Source organism: Hetaerina americana, unplaced genomic scaffold, assembly GCF_022747635.1.
Source record: "Hetaerina americana unplaced genomic scaffold, ioHetAmer1.1.p SCAF_22, whole genome shotgun sequence".
Classification (NCBI taxonomy): Eukaryota; Metazoa; Arthropoda; class Insecta; order Odonata; family Calopterygidae; genus Hetaerina; species Hetaerina americana.
Genome location: NW_027286786.1, coordinates 3,175,082 through 3,194,806, shown reverse-complemented (window position 1 = coordinate 3,194,806; position 19,725 = coordinate 3,175,082). Strand labels below are relative to the sequence as shown.

Sequence of the window (19,725 nt, the reverse complement as noted above, 5' to 3'; positions counted from 1 at the left end):
CACATTTTACAGAGTGGGCGTCATGATTCATGGTTCCATGGCTGCCGAGAACGGTCGTGTGGGGGTCAATTTGGCGCCCACTGGAAAAATGCCGATTGCCCGCGGCTTCTTAGGTTAACTGTCACACGACGCCATAAGGCCGTCTTTGAACTATCACGCGCCCAAGGAAGAACATTTAATAAACACGCGTAACATCGTCACCATACGTCTCTCCATCATTTGACGGTGAATTTCGATGTGCATATCAAATCCCGCTGATATAAATGATCTCGCTATTCTTGTCAACTAGGGGATCGAGATTGTGCGGTGGCTTCCCACCCTGAGGGCGCGGGTTCAAATCCCGGTGGTGTTGAATATTTTTCAGAGGTATCTCGATCCCTACTGTGGAGGGCACTTTGAGTGAGTACGCCGTCCGTCGGATGGGACGTTAAACTGCGGACCCCTTGGCGCCTTTCGTAAAGAGTAGGCTAATGCCGACGCCGGGTTTCTCTCCACCCTTCATCCTTTCCTGTCCATCCCCTATGGCGCAAATGACCTCAGCTGTCGGTCGCCTCCCCTAAACACTACTACTACTCTTGTCAACTAAATGGTAATTTTAGGCCCTGAAAGTGCTTCTCGTTCGAATGATAGCTACGCAAACTCTTGTATATTATACTATGCGGCCATATATGCCATATAACAAACAAGCACGTCATACTTTCCTCGTCAAGGACTTCAAAACGCACTCGTCAACGGGCACCCTCGATTCGTGTTTCCGTTGCTGTCTGCCGCGTGACGAACATTCGGAATAATTAATTTCCTATTGCTTCCATATTCCTTTTTCGCCTTCCTCTTGAGTTTAGTTCCTTGCTCGTCTCGTCTTCGTTTCATCAACCATTTGCCGATCGGTCCCCTCCATCACTCCTTCCAAGATTTTCAACTTGTTCGGTTTACACTCGAAACTAAGACGGACACAAGTCCGACTCGCTCAGGGTGTGGATTCCTTACACTGGATATCTGTCCAATAACCGCATCCTAGAGATAAATTGACTAATTGTAGACGACTGCAAATGCTAGTGATGAAGGCAGCTAAGTTTATCGGTTACGTGTGAGCTCGTCTCAGTTGCAAACCTTGGGCCGCAGTCGCAACCCGCAAACACTTTGAGGATTCGACGGTAGAGATCACTGCCCTGTCTTCATGCCATACTGCGGTAACGTTTTACTCTCGGGAGAGTAGTAATATGTGCTGACCTACTTCCATTATGCACCGTGGCCACCGTTAGGCGGAAACTTGTTTCCTCATTACCGCGTTATCCATTGTCGTTGTCTTTTGTGCCTCCGGGGAAGGATTTAGTCCTTTTGTTTGACCTGTTCATACCCTTAAGAGATTGATTCTGTTCGAGTTTTGGGCGGGGAAGTAATTGTTTCTCAGAAAATATTTTGTTGATAACAAGGAAATTAATTTAAGTTGACTGGAAAAGCGTTAAAGTCTCACTACATTTTTACTTGGTCATCTCGGCTGGCCCCCGTAACAACCACTTGTTGGGGTCGAATGAAGCAGCATTTTTGGCGAATCAGGGACGGAGCTGATACAATTTGTAAATATTGTGTTTCCGCATTCAACCGTTATAAATGTCCTATTATAATAAGTAATTTAAAGATCTTTGAATTTTCCAGGAAACTGTGGGAAATACCGCGACAGTAACTTTTAACCGAGTCATCCGCTAAATGTTTAAATTGTCGTATTGTAACCAAAATTTAGCGGTAGACACCGTTTAAAGTTACTGTCGTGGCATCTCCCACAGTTATTTGGAATTTGTAAAAAGTGAAGTTTGCAGTTGGCTCTATAACCTCGTGGACTGTGGCGAATCGTGCAGGACTCCCAATGACTGTAACATTGTATGTACGGTATTTCGTCACATCTTGTTCCTTTAGAAGCCCCGATATTTCAGAGAGTAAGAGGACGCCTTGCTAGCTTAACTGGCCAAAGCACGCGGTCGGACATCGAGGTATCCGAGTTTGAATCCCGGTCAAGGCGAATGATTTTTACACCCTGAAATCGTTGCATTGTGATCTTTGAATTGGTTAATATGAACCTCGGCACATTCTTTCTTTCGGGTGGAGTTTTAGGAAGAGTGAGATTGTCACAGTAACCTTTGAGCCAAAATTAATGTTTATACTTTATTTCACCGGAAGTTTATGAATAATTACTGGTCTATATTTCATAGTTACATCGCTGCTATATAGTTTTCGGCGCCCCGGACACCACTACGATAAGGCAACGGTAGCAGACCCATATGCGGACATTGGGTCACTGAGATCATTGCCAATGGTTGGCCCTCGTGCTTGCTCCTTTCCCATGGGAAGCGAGACTTGGAAATCCGGTAACCTATGGGATAGGGGTGGATGGGAAGGATTCAAGATCATGGGCGTTGGACTCCCCCTTCGCATGAGAGATTAGCAGGAAGTCTTAATTTTTGCCGTGAATTTTTTTAAAAACACTTATATTAGAGCATTAAATATTTTCAAGAAAGATAACAAGTATTAGCATTCACTCCGATATAATTTATAACTATTCGTCGCGTCATGGAAAACTGTTGCCTCATAATTTCCAAATCCCAAGTCAGCTGCCCCATTAGTATTTTTCCAATCGAACTTAAATATTCTCAAACAAGCCAACACACTTCTACCCTTGCATTGGGTTATCATGGTGTATAAGGCAGGTAACGAGAACATTGCACGCATGTGCGTCGTACTTAGGTACCAGTTTATAGAAATAAAAATGATCCGAGTGAATCGAGTTTCAAACGGGGTTTGGGAGGTGGTGATTACGCGAGATATGTAGCCTAATGCCTACGTGGCCGGCACAGGGATGTTTTTCCTCAAATGTCCATTTGAAGTGGTGACTAGTACAAGATGAGTGCGCAGGTATGAATGGTGTGTATGAATGGTGTGTATGAATATGCTATAAAATGACAGAGACATCTTTGCGAAAGGAGAACAAAAACTTCACTTTTATTTAATTTAGAATACTATTTAGGCTTCGGCTCTGCGTTTCCGACAAACATTGCATTAACCACTAGCGAGCGCTTTCCTGTGAATCGTCTCAACTTTCTCGGCTAACCGACTATAAATATTGCGGCGGGTCAGGGCTGGATATACTCAAGTTATTTTTCAAGTGAAGGCTGAACTTAAATAATTTGATAACACACTCACTTTCCAGTTAATTGTTGATAGGTACTGGATTAGGGTTCAAATAGGTGGCAAAAACTCGAGGGAAAAATTCCAAAATGCAATTTGAAAAGGTAAATCACGTTCATATTTTGGAAATAACTCGCTTGAAATATCAAAGCTTTACCGCAACTATCACTTGCGTATTTGAGTGTGTGGTTTCACATTAAAAAACTGGATATCCAAGGAGAGAGCGGTAGTGTTGGGACGTGTCGTCACGGCTTGAGAGGCCAAATCTTAGCGGCATTCCGAAGCAGTCTGCTTCTGTGACGTCATGTGGTCTTCTTCCCAGCATTCTCAGTTCTTTTTGGCGTTTTCTTATCCCTTCCACTATTAGATTTTAAATAATTATGTAAAGTACTCGCTTTGCATTTCATGAGAACTAAATTTTAATTTGATGATCCAGGTGCTACTGCATTCGATTGCAGTAATAATAAAATATTGGAAAATATCCAATTCTCTCCCTCCCTCTTCGCCGATTTTATCAGCCATGCCACCCTCGTTAAGTGTTCCTTTGCATACTCGTATCCGGCGTATTTCATTCGCACATTTCCCTGAAGCGCTCACGAATTCCCTCCCCTTATCAAATACTGCTATATGCGTGCCCCTCCCGACTCCATGCCCTACCTGCTGGAAAATAGTAACGCCATGCGAGTGGGACACCATCCCGTCGCCTGCCCCCTCGCCCCCAATTCCCGCGCGGAGGAAACCCATGAAAGCAGTATATACGCAAAGTGTGTTTTCCCCTCCGCCGCTGCCTCCGTCCCGCGCAGGGAAGGGGTCGGAGTGGAAGTATGCTGCCTCTAGACACTCTCTCCCGCTGATTTCCTCGAAAAAATGAGAACATGTCAAAAAGGAAGTGATATGTCCGCGCCTGCGCGCGAGCCTCGGCGATGAGTGCGCTCCCGCTCCTCGCGCGAGCGGGCCCTGGAGTCCCGGGTGCCCCCGAGTGCCACTGGTATACCGAAAACGTTTATCTTCACGAGTTTCATTTGTAAGATTTGTCGTTTTTCCGTCGCATATTGCGGTGAAGTCTTCACGGGTTTCCCACCGAATGATTATGGTTACCATTGACTGCCCAGTCAGCTGACCCCTTGACCCGGAGGAGAACCCGCGTCACCTCCCCCTCGAGTTTCCTCAATCATCACGTGGATGTTTGTATTATTCCGGACATTTCCGTGGCTGGATCGTTAACACTCTTGGCTGCCCGAAACACGTATTTCCTCGCCAAGCGGTGCCCGCGGGTCCGCCCGCCGTCGCGTCGTCTTTTTTTCCGATTGCTGCACGCATACATCCACGGCGGCTCTCTCTCCCACCACCTTCCGGTTGCAGTTTGTAGCTAATTGGTGCGAGACATAGAGAAGGGAAGAACATCCTTAGCTTATATCGGCGACCAGAAGTAATCGAGGAAGCTGGTTGGTGCCCTCTTTAGTGTGCCCTCATATATGACGACTTACTTTTCCATCTCTTGGAGTGAGGGTAAAACTCTAACCGGATTCCGCCAATTAAGGACGCTATGAACGCTAACACAACTGCCGTCAATGCTATAGATGATGTTGTCTTAAATCTCAAGGAAATCACTATAACAAACCCGGTGGGTTGTTTGATATACGTTACATAGTTCTAACCCCAACGGCGAATGAAATTATTAGGGTAGGTGGCCAGTTTGTAGCCCTATGCCACCTGTGGTGCCCAAAAAAATCACCCGGATTGGGTGAGGCCGAGGGACCAGAGGCTTCATCCGGAATCGAACCCAGGCCTTGTACTCGGTAGCCCACTGCCTCGACCCGTGATATCATTTTTGAATAGTGACATGATTGAATTTTTTGTCTGTATACATGTCCGTCTAGGCATACATAACCGCTAGAAAGGGCATTATGGGAATTAAAGTCAAATAAGGCTCCCGTGATAGGCAAGTAACATTCCCCCGGAACTACTTAGGGGATTGTTGGGAGAAATGCAAAGAATGATGGATAAAGGGCGTGTATTGATTGGCAATGGGATGTTGAAGACTGTGGCAGAGGAGAGAATTTTAGGCAAACGAGGAAAGGACAGGAATAGGATAGGGATGTTGGACGGGATGAAGGGATGAAGTACGCGGAGATGAAGAGCGGCTTGTTGTGAGATGAGTGGGATGTTGGGTTGTATTTTGTAAGGACAGGGACAAGGGAAACGTACAGTCCTTCGGTTGGTGTTCATTTAACATCTACTTTTACTAACGTTAGAGTACCTAATGATAATAACATATGTCCCTCAGCTTGAAGTTTTCTCGGGTCTTCCACCGGGTCAGGGGTTCCAAGTTGGCGCACAGTACGACATACTCGTACATGAGCCAACTTGGAACCCCTGACCCGGTGGAATACCCGAGAAAACTTCACCAAACTGATACCCCGGGAAAGAAACAGATTAATGTCCTTCAAATATTATATTCATTTTGTAACTATAGAACAGTATTATTCGTTGCGGAACGAGCACTTCAATAAATCGTTTTACGATGCGAATCTCATGATGGCGAAGAGGTTTGGCATAAGTACTGGACTTACACTATTTATTTGTGAAATTGCGATATATTTTCATCATTTTTGGTCTTTATTGAAACAATAGGAGACATGCGTTCAAAAATTGAACGTTTCGGGATGTCTTCCATGAACCTAAAACCCCGTTAGTAGGAATTTGTTCGCTGCCTAACGCGCCGCTATGAAGGCATGCAGGACGCTAATGCTAGAAAATAGCATATACAGGGTTCGTCCGGAAAATAAGTGTACTGATTTTTTCCCGCCGCTCCAGGCGCGCCCAGCACCGCTCTGACGGGCTGCGATTGGAGGGGGGTATGTTGGCAAGCGACGATGAAAAAGGCAGTCGGCTCTGAGCTGTGGTGTAGTGAGGAGCTCTGTTAACGCGAACCTCCACGCTCGACCCACGTCACGGAACGCGATGCCGAAGTTTTTGGAGCAGCGTTATTCCATCAAATTTGCGGTAAAGCTTGGGAAATCGTCTACCGAAACTGTCGGTATGATTAACCAGGCTTACGCGGAGTCAGCCATGTCCAGAAACATGCTCTTTCCGTGGCACAAGATGTTCGTGGAGGGCAGAGAAGAGGTCGACGACGAACCACGGCCTGGACGCCCATCAACGACACTCACCGACGCAAATGTGCGAAAAGTTCGCGATGTACTGAACTCTGATCGTCGTCTTAGTGTTCGGATGATAGCAGAGCAGTGTAATGTGCCAAAAACAATAGTGCACGAGTCGCCCGCGTCCGGCCAGCGATCAAAAACATCTGGCGGCTGCATCACGACAATGCGCCGTCTCACACCGCGCTTGTCGTGTCTGACTTCTTGGCCAAGCACGGCGTGGCAACGCTGCCGCACCCGCCCTACAGCCCGGACTTGGCACCACCGGACTTCTTTCTGTTCCCGAAGATAAAGAGGAGTTGGAAAGGAACGCGATACGGGACTTTGGACGCCGTCAAAGAGGCCGTGACGACGTGTCTTCGAGAGGTTCCCGATGATGCCTTCGCGGGAGCGTTCCAGGAATGGGAACGCCGCTGGAACAAGTGTATCGACTCACAAGGGTCCTATTTTGAGGAATATTAGCTTAAGAAATGTAAAAGTGTAATAAATTTTTTTTCCTGAGCTCAGTACACTTATTTTCCGGACGAACCCTGTACATAGAATTCCGTTCGAGATGACTTTTTATATACCCGTGCATTGAATCTTCTCAGTTACTCGACGTGAGTTTGCTGAAATTTAAATTGATGGAAAGATTATTAATTTTATTCCAAAAACATAAATGTACAAAAGAAATTTAATTTAAATTCTTGCAAGGGAGCTGTTAGAAATTAGCTCACTACGAGTTGACAAAAAAGAAGATGGAGCTTTTGGAAATGATCAGCATTCTGCTGAAATCCTTGTAGCATGAAATGAATGTTTCGCTTCAGAGATTCCGATAGCATTTAATTATTTTCAAAGTTAAACCAACCAAACTTCACTTCAAACTTTTTTATTCCACGTGTGTTTTATCTACGAGGACGTTGAGCCTGGCAGTTTTACAGGCCTTTCTCTCGCAAACGCTGGCTCTGGCGCTACGTAATAATTCGGCCCATAGTTTTCATAATGCGTAAAAGCAATTATAGAAAGAACATGCATAAATTTGTATTAGACAATTTTCTAGGCATCAATTAGTCTACGGCAAGTATAAACCTTTTATTTAACATTGTTTGAGAATACAGGGAGCAATACCACCGCGGTGTCTTTCAAAATCCTCGGCTGGGTGTCCGTGAGTAACTGCAGTCGCTTATCTTCACCCTTGTCGTCAATAATGCACCGAATGGATGGCGAAAATAACCCTCGAGGGGGGAGGGACTGAATGGTCGCATCGCGGGCTCGTTCTCTCCAAGAGGGAATGCTTACCTCCCTCGCCGCGCTGCGTCCTCCGCCGGGGGAGAGCACCCTCCCTTGCCGGCAGCTCCCCTGGCATTTACGCATTGAATTATCTACATGCACGTAATGCAGCATTGCATTTTGTGCCTCTTGAATACAACCTTCATTTTGAAAATGTTGCAGTGTTTCTTCATTTCTCTACAGATATCCATGCGTAGAGCAAATTATTGCTGCACCATTGTTTTTAATAATGCGAGGATGCGTCCAGAAAAGTGTCTGACGGTGAATCCTCCGTAATGTAGACGCGGATGTGTTTCCATTAGCCTTGGAAATAATTCTTTCTCTTCAGTAGAGCCATCAAACGAGAGATACCCTAGAAGATGTTCATCTCCATCCGGGAGGGTGACTCCGGGAAGGCTGCTGGCCGGAGAGTGCCTCCCCAGGGACGGAGTTCCCTCCTGGTTCCTCGGCTCCCTCATCAGGTGACATTCATGCCACAGCATCGGCCCTGAGATGCCCTATCCGTGGGTCAGCGCGACCCTCCGAATCTCTTGGGAATAGGGGGGGTTGTTTCCTTAGCGGCGTTCTCTTATGCCTATTGGAACAACCAGTTGCATCATTAGGAACGGGAAAATTGTCATGTATGGCGGCCCCTTAATGCCTTTGTTCACCAGGAATGAGTGGTTTTTGAAGATGGCGGGTGTATCAGAAGGGAGAGACGCCCGCGAGGGGGAGGAGGTGGAGACGTGGAGTCGCTGCACGGGGCATCGCCTTTCGATTTGGCCTGCTCTCTCTCCGGGCGCGGCCTTGTGTTCCTCGTTTCCGTAAGCATGACACTTCGAATAAACACCCCCGTTTGTAACTGGAGGGTTCCTCAAATTCGGAAAGGAGGGCGCATTCATTGACAAATCTAAAAATAGTGCAATCGCGTGGCTCGTCCGATTCGAATGGTTGGCCCTCGAGTCAGCCGTGCGTCCACCTCAAATCCATGCCTGGCATTTCATTAATTCGCCCATGAGCGAGTGTGCAATGAAAAGATCGATCGATCGCCCCTGCTATACATGCCATTCCTTCCAGTCCAATGCTCTCCGGCTACCCGGTGGCTCTTTCGCCTTACGTGCCTCTCAAAAAGTGTCTTGATCTAAAATATTAATTATAAATCTTCGTTTGATATTAAATTCGATGACAGTATCTTGATAATAATATTTTGGTAAGAAGTAGTCTATGATTTGTAAATGCATCGTCTAATTATGGCTGTGAAGTTTGTCTAAATCTTCAGGCAGTTACACTCGAATGAGATGAAAAAAGGCGTTAGACACATTTAACTCTCCAAAGATTGACTACTTCGTTATGAGCGTAATGGGTCCTCGCCGCTGTCTGATGGATTCGGGCCAATGAGCAGGTTGTTCGGTGACTTTGTGTCATCCTCGTGCATCCACCTCATTGTCTCAGTCACTAATTCTGCATCCATAGTCCGCCTCGAGCACTTGTTAATGGCGACGCCAAATACATAATTGAAAGTACCCATTGATACCATGACAACGGCGAGCGGGTGTGGCCCCCTTCGAAATTGCACTCGGCGGTGCGGGGAGCGGGCGCCCTGCTGCCCCCGCCGCGCGCCTCGAATTGGGACGACCCACTGGCGGGGGATGATGGCCCGCATCCCACGTGACGGGTGGAATGGGGTCGCAAGTGGATTGGGCCCGCATTGACGACCTCGCGGCATCGTCCGTCTTCGTCGAAAAGAGCGAGAGCGGGTGTAGGCACCCGGATTGGGGGGGGGGTCGCGACGGGCGATACGTGTGTGTGCGTACTGCAGATCAGAGTGGCAGCAGCGCATCCCTTAAGTGCTTTGCATTGAGCTATTGTGGAGAATTAACTCCACTTATCTGGTCGTCTGTGACTATTGAATGGGATCCATGCCGTTGGTTTGGATGTAATGGAACTCTACAAATAAATGATAATACAAAAATAGCCATATTCTTTACTTTCATGCGCAACTATTTGGCTAGGCAGTTGCAGATGACTGAGAACATTAATGTTTATTCCTTTATTGCCTCGAGTGGCCATTCAGAGGATTGAAGAACATGTAGTCATTGAATCGATGCCATTTTCAATTAGGTAAGCTGAATAAGGTAATTCAATCTCGGAACCAAAAAAAGCAGTTGCGGAGTGATGGAGGGACGGGCAGCGGAAGAAATCTCGTGCACGGAACGTAAAAGTTTACCTGTTTCTAAACACTCTCGTCCTCTACATAATAGTTCTACGCTGTTTCAGAGTCATTCTTTAACTTGTGTTCAGGGCTTTTCAAAGCAAAGAAAGGTAAGTTTGACACGCACATGTTCCCATTCCAACTTTTGTTTGCATATTAGGGCCATTATCAGATTCTCTCTTCGTGAACCAAAGAACGATTTATGTATTTATTTATTATTTATTTATGCCCCCGCCCTAATCTCGATAGCATATCCTCGCATGTCTGTATCATCACCTCGGGACAGGTCTTCCATGCGCTCTTCACAATTACCACATTTCCCAGCAACAGCATTTCTTATTTGCTTTCAATCTCCATGGATCTTGGTCTTGGCCGATATTGCTCCTCCTCCAAAAGGCTAGATCTTGCTTGCTTTCCCATCTGGGTATTTTCTATTATTTCCTTAACCCATACTTTTCTCTGCGTTTATCTTGTATAATATTGTTTCCTCGCCGATTTTATTTCATCTCCTTCAGGATAAGATCCAATTAAAAGCTTTCAATGTCCTTGTTGAAGCAATGAGATACTTTCATATTTAGCTTGGAGAATTTCTACCAATCAATAAAGTCGAGGTTGAATAAGATTTAAGATTTCTGAGAAACCAAAATGAAACGTTTTGATGTTTTACAATCAAATGACGAATCAATAATGAAATTAATCTGCTCTTTTCGACATTATGACCATTCACTACCAGGAGTAATATTCCTTCGCAGTTTTGACTAAACAAACCTTGTGATGCCATTGTAGAGAGTTTTGGAAAATTTGAATCGGTAAAAGTCATTAATATTCTCCTTGTAAATCAGTCAGACATATTCAAAAGTTAGCGTACTCCTCTGCGCCCGCTGGGTAAAATAGTTTATTATTATTAGGTAATCTACCGGTTAACGTAGGCTTTCGGATGGACATAATTACTAATTAAATAATTTGTGACCCCTAAAAAACACAACATCCTACTCTACATCAGGTCCCTATTCAGCCCTGAGTACTTTCTTCATCCCTTCATCCCGTCCAACATCCCTATCCTGTTCCTTCCCTTTCCTCGTTTGCCTAATATTCTCCCCTCAATTACAGTCTTCAACATTCCGCTGCCAGTCAATACCCCCATCATCCACTTTTCCTGCCTCCATAGGATTGCTCCCAACAAACCCCTCTCTTCGCCCACCATACCCAGTACTTCCTCGCTTGTTTTCTTCTCTGTCCATTTCACCTTCTCCATTCTTCTCCACACCCACATTTCAAAAGCCTCCAATTTACGTCTATCCTCCTGCTTACACGACCACGTTTCCGTACCATACAAAGCTGCGCTCCATATCAAAGTTTTTACGAGTCTTTTCTTAACATCCTTACTCAACGTCCCTATCATCAACCCCCTCCTCCTTGTGAAAGCCTCTTTGCCTAGCACAATTCTTCTCCTTACGTCCCTACTACTTTGACCGTGTTGGTCCAAAACACTACCGAGATACGTAAACTGTTCAACCTACTCTAGTTTTTGCCCTCCTATTTTAATGCTTAGCTTAGCCTTTTTCTTTCTCAAAACTCGCATAACCTTTGTTTTATTAATACTGATTCTCATCCCATACCTGTCGCACTGAATTTCAAATTCACTAAGCAATGCTTAACACACCATGGCTGACTGAAAAAAACTAAAGCTTGGTCATCAGCGAACCTAATTGATTTGACGGATTCCCCGCCTACTTTCATTCCTACCTCCAGTTCTTCCCATGCCTCTTTGATCATTTCCACTACATACAGGTTGAACAGCAACGTTGATAATGGGCAACCCTACCTTACCCCTCATCCTAAAACTGCCCATCCCGACTCCCCGTTCCCCACCCACACCTGTGCAGTCTGAGACATGTACAGGTTGCGGATTAGCCTCCTTTCTCTCCAATCTATTCCTATTTTCTTCAATATACTCATTAGATTATCCCAATTCACTCTATCAAACCCTTTTTTCGAGATCTACAAAACAGGCAAATACCTCCTGGTTGTGTTCTATATTCCTCTCGATTAATAATCCCATTACTGCAATGGCATCACGCGTACCTCTCCCCTTCCTACACCCAAACTGATCATCCCCTAAGTATTCATTTGCCCTACTCTCTATCCTTTTGTTTATGATCCTGAGAACAACTTTAGCTGCGTATGATATCAAACTTATTGTCCTGTAGTCCTCACATGATGTAGCCTTTACCTTTTTCGGAAAAGGAACTACTACGGATCAGCCCATATAGCCTCTTCCTCCCACATTTTTCTAAACATTTTAATAGTTCCACGGGAATGTTATTTCCCAACAGCCTTATTTAGTTTCGTCTCCCTTAATGCCCTTTCCATCTCATTGTCTAGTATGCCTGGACCTAAGCTATCTTCCTCTACGTCATGTTCCTTGTCTATGTCTAACTTTGTTTGTCTAAGTTCTTTACTATACAGTTCTTTTATATACTTCTTCCATCTCTATTGGATCTTTCCTGTGTCAACTATTACCTTACCCACCTTATCTCTAACTGTTATCATAGATCGTCCTTTCTTACCTCCCGATAACGATTAAACTTTGCTGTACAGCGCACCGATTTCGCCCTTCCTCTGGAGACTTTCCATATCCTCGCACTGCGTCTTCCACCATGCGTCTTTTGCCTTATTTGTTGCCCGCCTCAATTTATTGTTTAATTCTTTGTACTTCATTTTGCCTAACTCTGTATTTACATTCTTCCATTTTCTTCGATCATCCTTCTTTGTAATCATCTCATCCATGATCTATGGTTTCCTAGTTCTTTTAGTGTATTTGGTTCCAATAGTGTCTTTTGCGGCTTTAGACAACCCTCTCTCAATACCTTCCCATTTTTCTTCGATAGTACTTAGCTCTTTACCATCCTCCATGATTTCCTCCATCGCTTGTTTGTACTCCTTCCTTTTCAAACTATTTAATGCTTCTACATTCCATTTTCTAACCCGCCGTCCTTGCCTTATCTTTTTGAAACGAACTCTACATTTCATAACAACAAAATTGTGGTCAGAGTCCGCATCCACTCCCGGGAAGCTGTGCGAATTTATCACACTGTTCCTAAAACTGTGTATAACCAGGATATAGTCTAGCTGATACCTTTCTGAGTCACCTGACTTTTTCCATGTATATCTGCGTCTTTTGTGGTGTCTAAACCAAGTGTTGGTGGAGACTAACCCCTGTCTCCTGCAGAACTCATTTGCTTTCTCCCTGCGGTCATTCCCCGTGCCTAATCCATAGTCCCCCACCTTATCACCATCTCTTCCTTCCAAAGAAACTGCGGGATTTCAGAGTTTCAGAGTTTTCAGAGTTTAAGACGAAATTTCAGAGTTTAAGAGGACGCCTCGGTAGCTTAAGTGGCTAAAGCACTCGACCGGATATTGAGGGATCTGGGTTCGAATCCCAGTCAAGGCGAATGATTTTTACACTCTGAAATTGATGCATTGAAATGCAAATTAGCGGATGACTCCTTTAAAAGTTACTGTTGCGGCATCTCCCGCAGTTTCTTTGGAATTTGTCAAAGGGAAAACACCATACGTGTTTAAAGTTGGCTTTAACCTCGTGGACAGTGGCGCCTCGCGCACGACTACGAATGCATGTGACATTGTATGTACGGTATTTCGTCATAACATCTTGTTCCTTTAAAAGCCCCAAAATTTCAGAGTTTAAGAGGACGCCTCGGCAGCTTAAGTGGCTAAAGCACTCGACCAGATATTGAGGGATCTGGGTTCGAATCCCAGTCAAGACGAATGATTTTTACACTCTGAAATTGTTGCATCTCTTCCTTCGCCTACCGCCGCATTCCAATCCTCCATCTCTATCAAATGTTTCCCTGCAGGAACACACGCGATTATGTCCTCTAACTGATCCTATCGACTTCTTCTTCCTTATGGTTGCTCGGTGGCATGTATACCTGAATAATAACCAAGTTCGTCGGTTCTGCTTTTATCTCTACTAGTAATAATCTATCCTTTACCTGCTCTATGTTGACTACGCTTCTTCCTGCCTCTTCATTTACTACTATGGCAACCCCTCGTTGGCTCTCGTCCCCGCCGCTCTATATTATTCTATAATTTCCACTCCAGTAATCCCCGCTATCCTTTCATCTCACCTAGCATAGACGTAAAATATCTATTTTTCCCCTTTCCATCTCTCACTTAATATTCTTCAGTTTCCCTGTCCTCATCATTGTCCTAACAGTCCACGTTCCTATTCTAACTAATTTGGTGTTTTTCTTCTGCGTCTTCTGTCCTGCTGCTGCTGGTTTTCTCCCGAAAGGGTTTCGTGGGATGACGACCGCGGAAGCCTTGCCTCCCCCGCTGCCTGGCACGACACACGGCCGATTGGGCCGAGCCCCGTGGTTGCCAGGACTCAAAATATCTCTATTGTCCATCATATTTTTCTAGGGAATGATAATTGAGGTGGTTTCCCGTTGCCTTCCTCAATAGTGTTTTTAACGTGACACCATCACTTACTGGCCGCCCCACTGGGGTCAGACGCCATGGCAGCCGCCTCACTGAGGACCAGCGGCTGCGTGGACTACGTTTCGTCTGGCTGCTACTCTTCGACGTATCTGGCATGGGTAACCCTACCTGGAGCAATTATTATTACTCCCGCTAGCACAGCTCTAGGAGGTAAAATAGTATGTTAGGTTTAATTAATTTAGCACGCAATGTGTGTCATCACCGTGCGTGGCGTAAACATTAACTCCCTGATCGAGGGGAGGAAGTTGAACTAGCGGCACCATTTCGAGGCTGGAAATTCACAATGAATATTAGGACGCGCATGTAAATAGAACCGTGGCCACCCACAGGCATGCATTCACCCTCGGGGACCCACATTACGCCGCCACGGTTTGAGCGGGGGAGGGCAACGTCCAGCCGAATGCCCGCTCCGCGCCAGCGAGACGCGATTGGTACCTACAGGGGAGAGTGCGGTAAAATATTCTGAAAAGTGTTTTGGAAAATGTTTATTTACGTTTATATTGGCCGCGTCGACCTTCCCAGCCAGTTTCCACTGGTAACAAAGCTCTACCCTAAATCGACCATCTTCAACCAGTTTCGAATATGGCGATTATCCTTCACGTAAATATGAGCCTATAGCTTTAGAAGTGGTAATAATGTTAATCCACGTTTCTCTTTATCATAATGGATGGGGTATTGCTTGCTACAAATATTTGAATTCAATTAACTGTTGACTTGCACGATAGTCTCATCACTTCATACGGATTCCTTAATTAATATTCCTTTACTTTCATCCTTCAATTGAAAAAGGCTAACGCAACGGTTTAATTAGTTGATGTTGGCGGATGAAACTGACAAGAAACTATAAATAAAACAAAACGAGTAACTTGACGTCCATACAATTACAGCCGTGCATTTCTAATGGGCTTCGAATGACAAAATCAGAAAATGAGCTTTGTTATATATGATCTCAAACCAACCATGTAAAAGAGTTGCAAACTTAACTAAAAGCATTCGAAGTATTCGAAGTCCTGCGACATGTAGACAGAGAAGTGTAGTAACACATTTGTGATCATGGCAAGGTATCGGATGTATGGCATAACTACGATGACCTGGTTGTCTTGAGCAATGATAGCCATTTATTCACTTATGGTACACTATCATGAGGCATGCTTTAATATTAATCGATTTCCTGATGAGTTTGTGCCGTCGCGGCTTGAGAGACAGGGGGAGATACGGGTGGCCGCATGCCTTTCGGCCGCCAGAAGGTAACTCCTGTTTGGCGAAAATATCAGTGATATCATCATAAGGTGTGAGTATGACTCGAAGTTTCTGCAGCAGTGAATGTTTGATTCTCAAGTGAAGACACAATTAAAGCCAGCCATTCCATGTCCCTAGGTGTTGAAAATGTAGTTTTCTTCTCTCATTAAACAGAATAACGAACGCTCTGAAGAACTCGAGACGGTTTAAAGGCATAATCAATTGTGCACGCTTACCGCGTTAAGCGAATCCAAAAGGAGAGGATTAGCTGAAAATTTTAACGAGAATCCAAAATCATTTTGGTTGTATGTCAGAGAAGTTCGGGGTGATAAGTTGACAGTTAATTCGCTCTAAAACTATGTAGGCGAAATAGTAAGCAGCAATAGCGGAAAATGCCAACTTATTAATTTCTTCATTCAAAGCGTCTTCACCTATGTCTCACCGAATGTCTGCGATAGCTTACCACATCGTTTCCGCCAACCGATGCCCGAAATTAAAATCTAATTTAATGGAATAGAACGTTTGCTGAAAACATTAACCCTGAAAAAATACTCCGGACCCGATCAAATACCCGCTCGTATATTTAAGGGACATGTGTCGTATCCAGGAATCATATTGAAGAAGTAGACCACAAGGTAACAAGAATCTGACAGATATTGGGAGTAACTGAGTAATTAAAGACCTAATTCTTTCTCATCCATATAATGCAAGGTCACGGAACATAAAAATATTAGTTCAATAATGAGATGGATATCTCGGTAGTCGAGTTGTTGATGAAGAACCAGCACGGTTTCCGATTGGGAAAATCCTGCGAAACAAAACTTGCGCTCTTTGTTCATGATATCCTTATTACGGGAGAGGGTAATGTAAAGCTGGGGGTGGTTTGTCTGGACTTAAGGAAAGATTTCAATAGAGTTCTCATAGTAAACTCATCGAAAAACTAGAAGCTTATGGCATAGACGAAAATATTCTCGGCTAGAGTAATCCCGTAGAAAGCATAGTCATGGATGATGCCACTAATAGAGATCAAGTGTTCCCCAGAGAAGTGTTATTGGACCTCTTCCATTTCTTGTTTAAGTTAGCGACCTCAACTCTGTGGTAAGATACATACATTTTTTGACGACGAGCAGTATACAGAGATATCCGTAGCCCTGAGGAGCAGTAGCTTTAGTAAATCGCCTTAACCCTCTTAGTGCGGCGGGGATTTCAGGGTTACTAGTGAGAAGTGCGAAGTGTAATTTAAGAAAATGTATCACCTTAGGAAAAAAAACATTATGAAGTTATTTGTTTAGATATCCATATGCAGTTTTTTATTTTAAAATATAATATTGTAGTTAATAATGATGTAATACATTTACATCATCTGAATAATAAATGTAATTATTACAGTATCATAAATTTGAAAAATATTTTTTTAGCAATAATATTTCGATTTTTAGACACAAAACACTTATTTTTTTAAAAACATTTTTCAATTAAACTACGGTTTTTAAATATAATAAAGAATCAAAAAGACATGTAGAAAATATTATAAATAAATAAAGAAAAACCAGTGAGTTACAAATTTTTTTGTCAGCCTCTGCGTAGTTCGATTTTGTTGAAAAGGCTGATCTCACTCAGTCAAATTGGGACTTTTCCCCTTTCCTTGAGACTGCGGCAATGTGCTTACAATCTAAAGGCAAAAAAAACTAAGTTCTAACTCACAGAGAACTGCTGACAATGTAATCCATTACACAGGGCGCAATTGATTAGATACGTCGGACGGCAAGAGAAACCAAAATGATTACAAAGCAGTGCTCTCATTTCCATCGTCTCAACAAAGTCTGAATAAGCAGGTAATTATCAACACAACCACACCACAACACATTCAAGAGAGTACACATGAAAACAGATTAGTAGCCTTTCAGTGGCTTTTCATAGTGGAAAGACTACTAAGAAAAAAAACGAGCAAACAATTAGGCAGAGCTTCCCGACATGTACAAAACTGAACGAAAAATTATGGTAAGAATTATACTTTTTTAAAAGCATTTAAAATTGCTAATAAAAAATTTAAAAAATAGTTACGTTATTCTATTAGACTCAACCTATCGATATCACAAAAACCATAAATTATTAAAGAAAAAACCATAAGTTACAACGATTTAAACAAATGCCTACGCAAGAGCCGATATATCGGCCCGTCGCACTTTTCGCCAAGGATACGAAAGCCGATATATCGGCCCGCCGCACTAAGAGGGTTAATGCAATACAACGGTGGTGCGACACTTGGCGATTAAAAGTAAATTTAAAAACTGTTAAGATACTTTTTTGTAATAAAACCCTCCAGAACCCCTCCTGCATCAAGAATCCTGAAATGTCAACTTTCGCCATTTAGGCCTCATTGCGAAGGCTGAACGTAGAACTTGATCCTGAATCTTAAAAAGAATACACTTGGACGGAATTGAACTGATTAAAACTCGTGAAAACTAGAGTTGGCGATGAAAAAAAGAAGGTTATAAGGTGCCATATTTTAAGCATTACTGAAATTGTGACTTAGGTGGGGTTTGAAGTTCAACCAATCACGCATTGCCAAACATGTACTACAAAATTAACCGCTCTCCACAGTTTACACGACATGGCAAATAATAAGTCAAAGAAATAACGGCTTGATAGGCTAAGACTCTTTCTCCTGCTCCTTTCAATCCCTCTCCCATTTCTCTCATTTATCCTCTTTTACCGTCTGCCATTCATCCAGGTACGGTTGTTGAGGATTGAGTCGTCTAATTGTGAGCACACGAAACGGCCATTTATGAAACAATTTGGATAATGAGGATAATTTATGCGGGGGACCTGGAGGTTGTCGTAGGCGGAAGTGTGCAAAACTCATTTCCCACGCTTTTCGGAAGACTGCCTAGACATCCGGTTCAAAGCAGTCCCTATTTTAGGGGAATACCAGTTAATGTTTTGTGCAGCCGGCGTACAATGATGCCCCCCTTGTTATCGAGCTGACTGCTGCCTAGTTTTGCTAACAAAAGAAATATTCGTTTAACGTCATGAGTGTCAGCTGACTTATTAAAAGTAGAGCTTCTAAAAGTTACCCAGCAGATATCTTATTCGAAACAGATTGGGAAATGTTGTATGAAACTGACGTAAAAAGAATAAAGTCTTTAATATTGTAAAAAGAAAATTACTACAAATACCTGTACTGCACGTATTCATCACGAATGAATTGTTGAAAACTTATTATCTAAAAATGTTCAATTTCCAAACGAGCAGGAAAATGTGAAGACCTGTCTTATGAGCAAGCGTGCCTTAGAGAGTGTGTTCCAGAGACTTAGGCCCGCATTCGCTCACGGTCACCTGTTGGAGGCAATCAGCTGTTGCTCCCGGACCCCACGTGTGCTGACCAATGAGAAGCACACCAGAAATGAATATGGCGGCCGAAGCTCGTCTGCTTCACTCCTATGCTGTCTGCTACTCCTGTCTGTCATTGCATTTCCATATTTGCGGAAACAATGGAAATCTTCTGAAAAAGCGTTTTTTGACGATTAAGGAATATTATTATATTAATTTACCATTTTTGCGCTCTAATAATGCGAAAGTTTTCCATTTGATGAAGTTTGTTTGTGTCGATTTTAATTTAGTTCTCAATGCCATCATGCGACAAACGAACTCAACCATTGCATTTAAAGTTTAGAGTAAATGCACGGTGACATGTGTCAAGTATCACTTTCAGTGATGATTATCAAAAGTCATAATTTATCGCTAGTTATTTTATTTGGCATTCATCTCGAAACTTCCTCGTGCCCAATAGCGGCTGTTTTGATGTTTAAATTATTTCCAGTTGGGAATCCTGATGCGTGGGTTTCCGTTTCATTTATCCAATTTGTGCTTGACCACGACAGCGACCATTTTTAACGGGACCCGCACAATGCCTCAAATCATACACTCAGCCGTAAATTTGCATTTGAAAAATCACTCGAGTCCTTTATTAGCATTGCATGTTGCGAATTTCCGGCGAACGAGTTACGTTTATCGATTAGATTTAATAAATCAATTCAGTTTATGGAAAACTATGATTTTTGAAAAGCTGCATAATGTCGTGCACCGCTAAGTTTTTCAAATGGATTCCGCGAACTAATTTACATAAATAATAATATTTATAATCCAATATATGTT

General features: G+C 43.5%; 1 protein-coding gene across 2 annotated transcripts in view; it reads left to right on the top strand.

The window, feature by feature from the left end:
• The window catches only part of LOC139689304 (serine protease inhibitor 88Ea-like), a 56,442-nt gene that overhangs the window by 9,670 nt on the left and 27,047 nt on the right, over positions 1 to 19,725 (top strand). Inside the window, exon 1 of one of the 2 annotated variants that reach the window (XM_071586376.1) lies at positions 7,946 to 8,074. The exons of the other annotated variant lie outside the window; for it this stretch is intronic. Within the exon in view, the coding sequence (XP_071442477.1) occupies positions 7,973 to 8,074 (102 nt within the window). The 5' untranslated portion in view covers positions 7,946 to 7,972. Of the gene's footprint in view, positions 1 to 7,945; positions 8,075 to 19,725 lie in introns of those variants that run through there. 2 annotated transcript variants of the gene reach the window in all.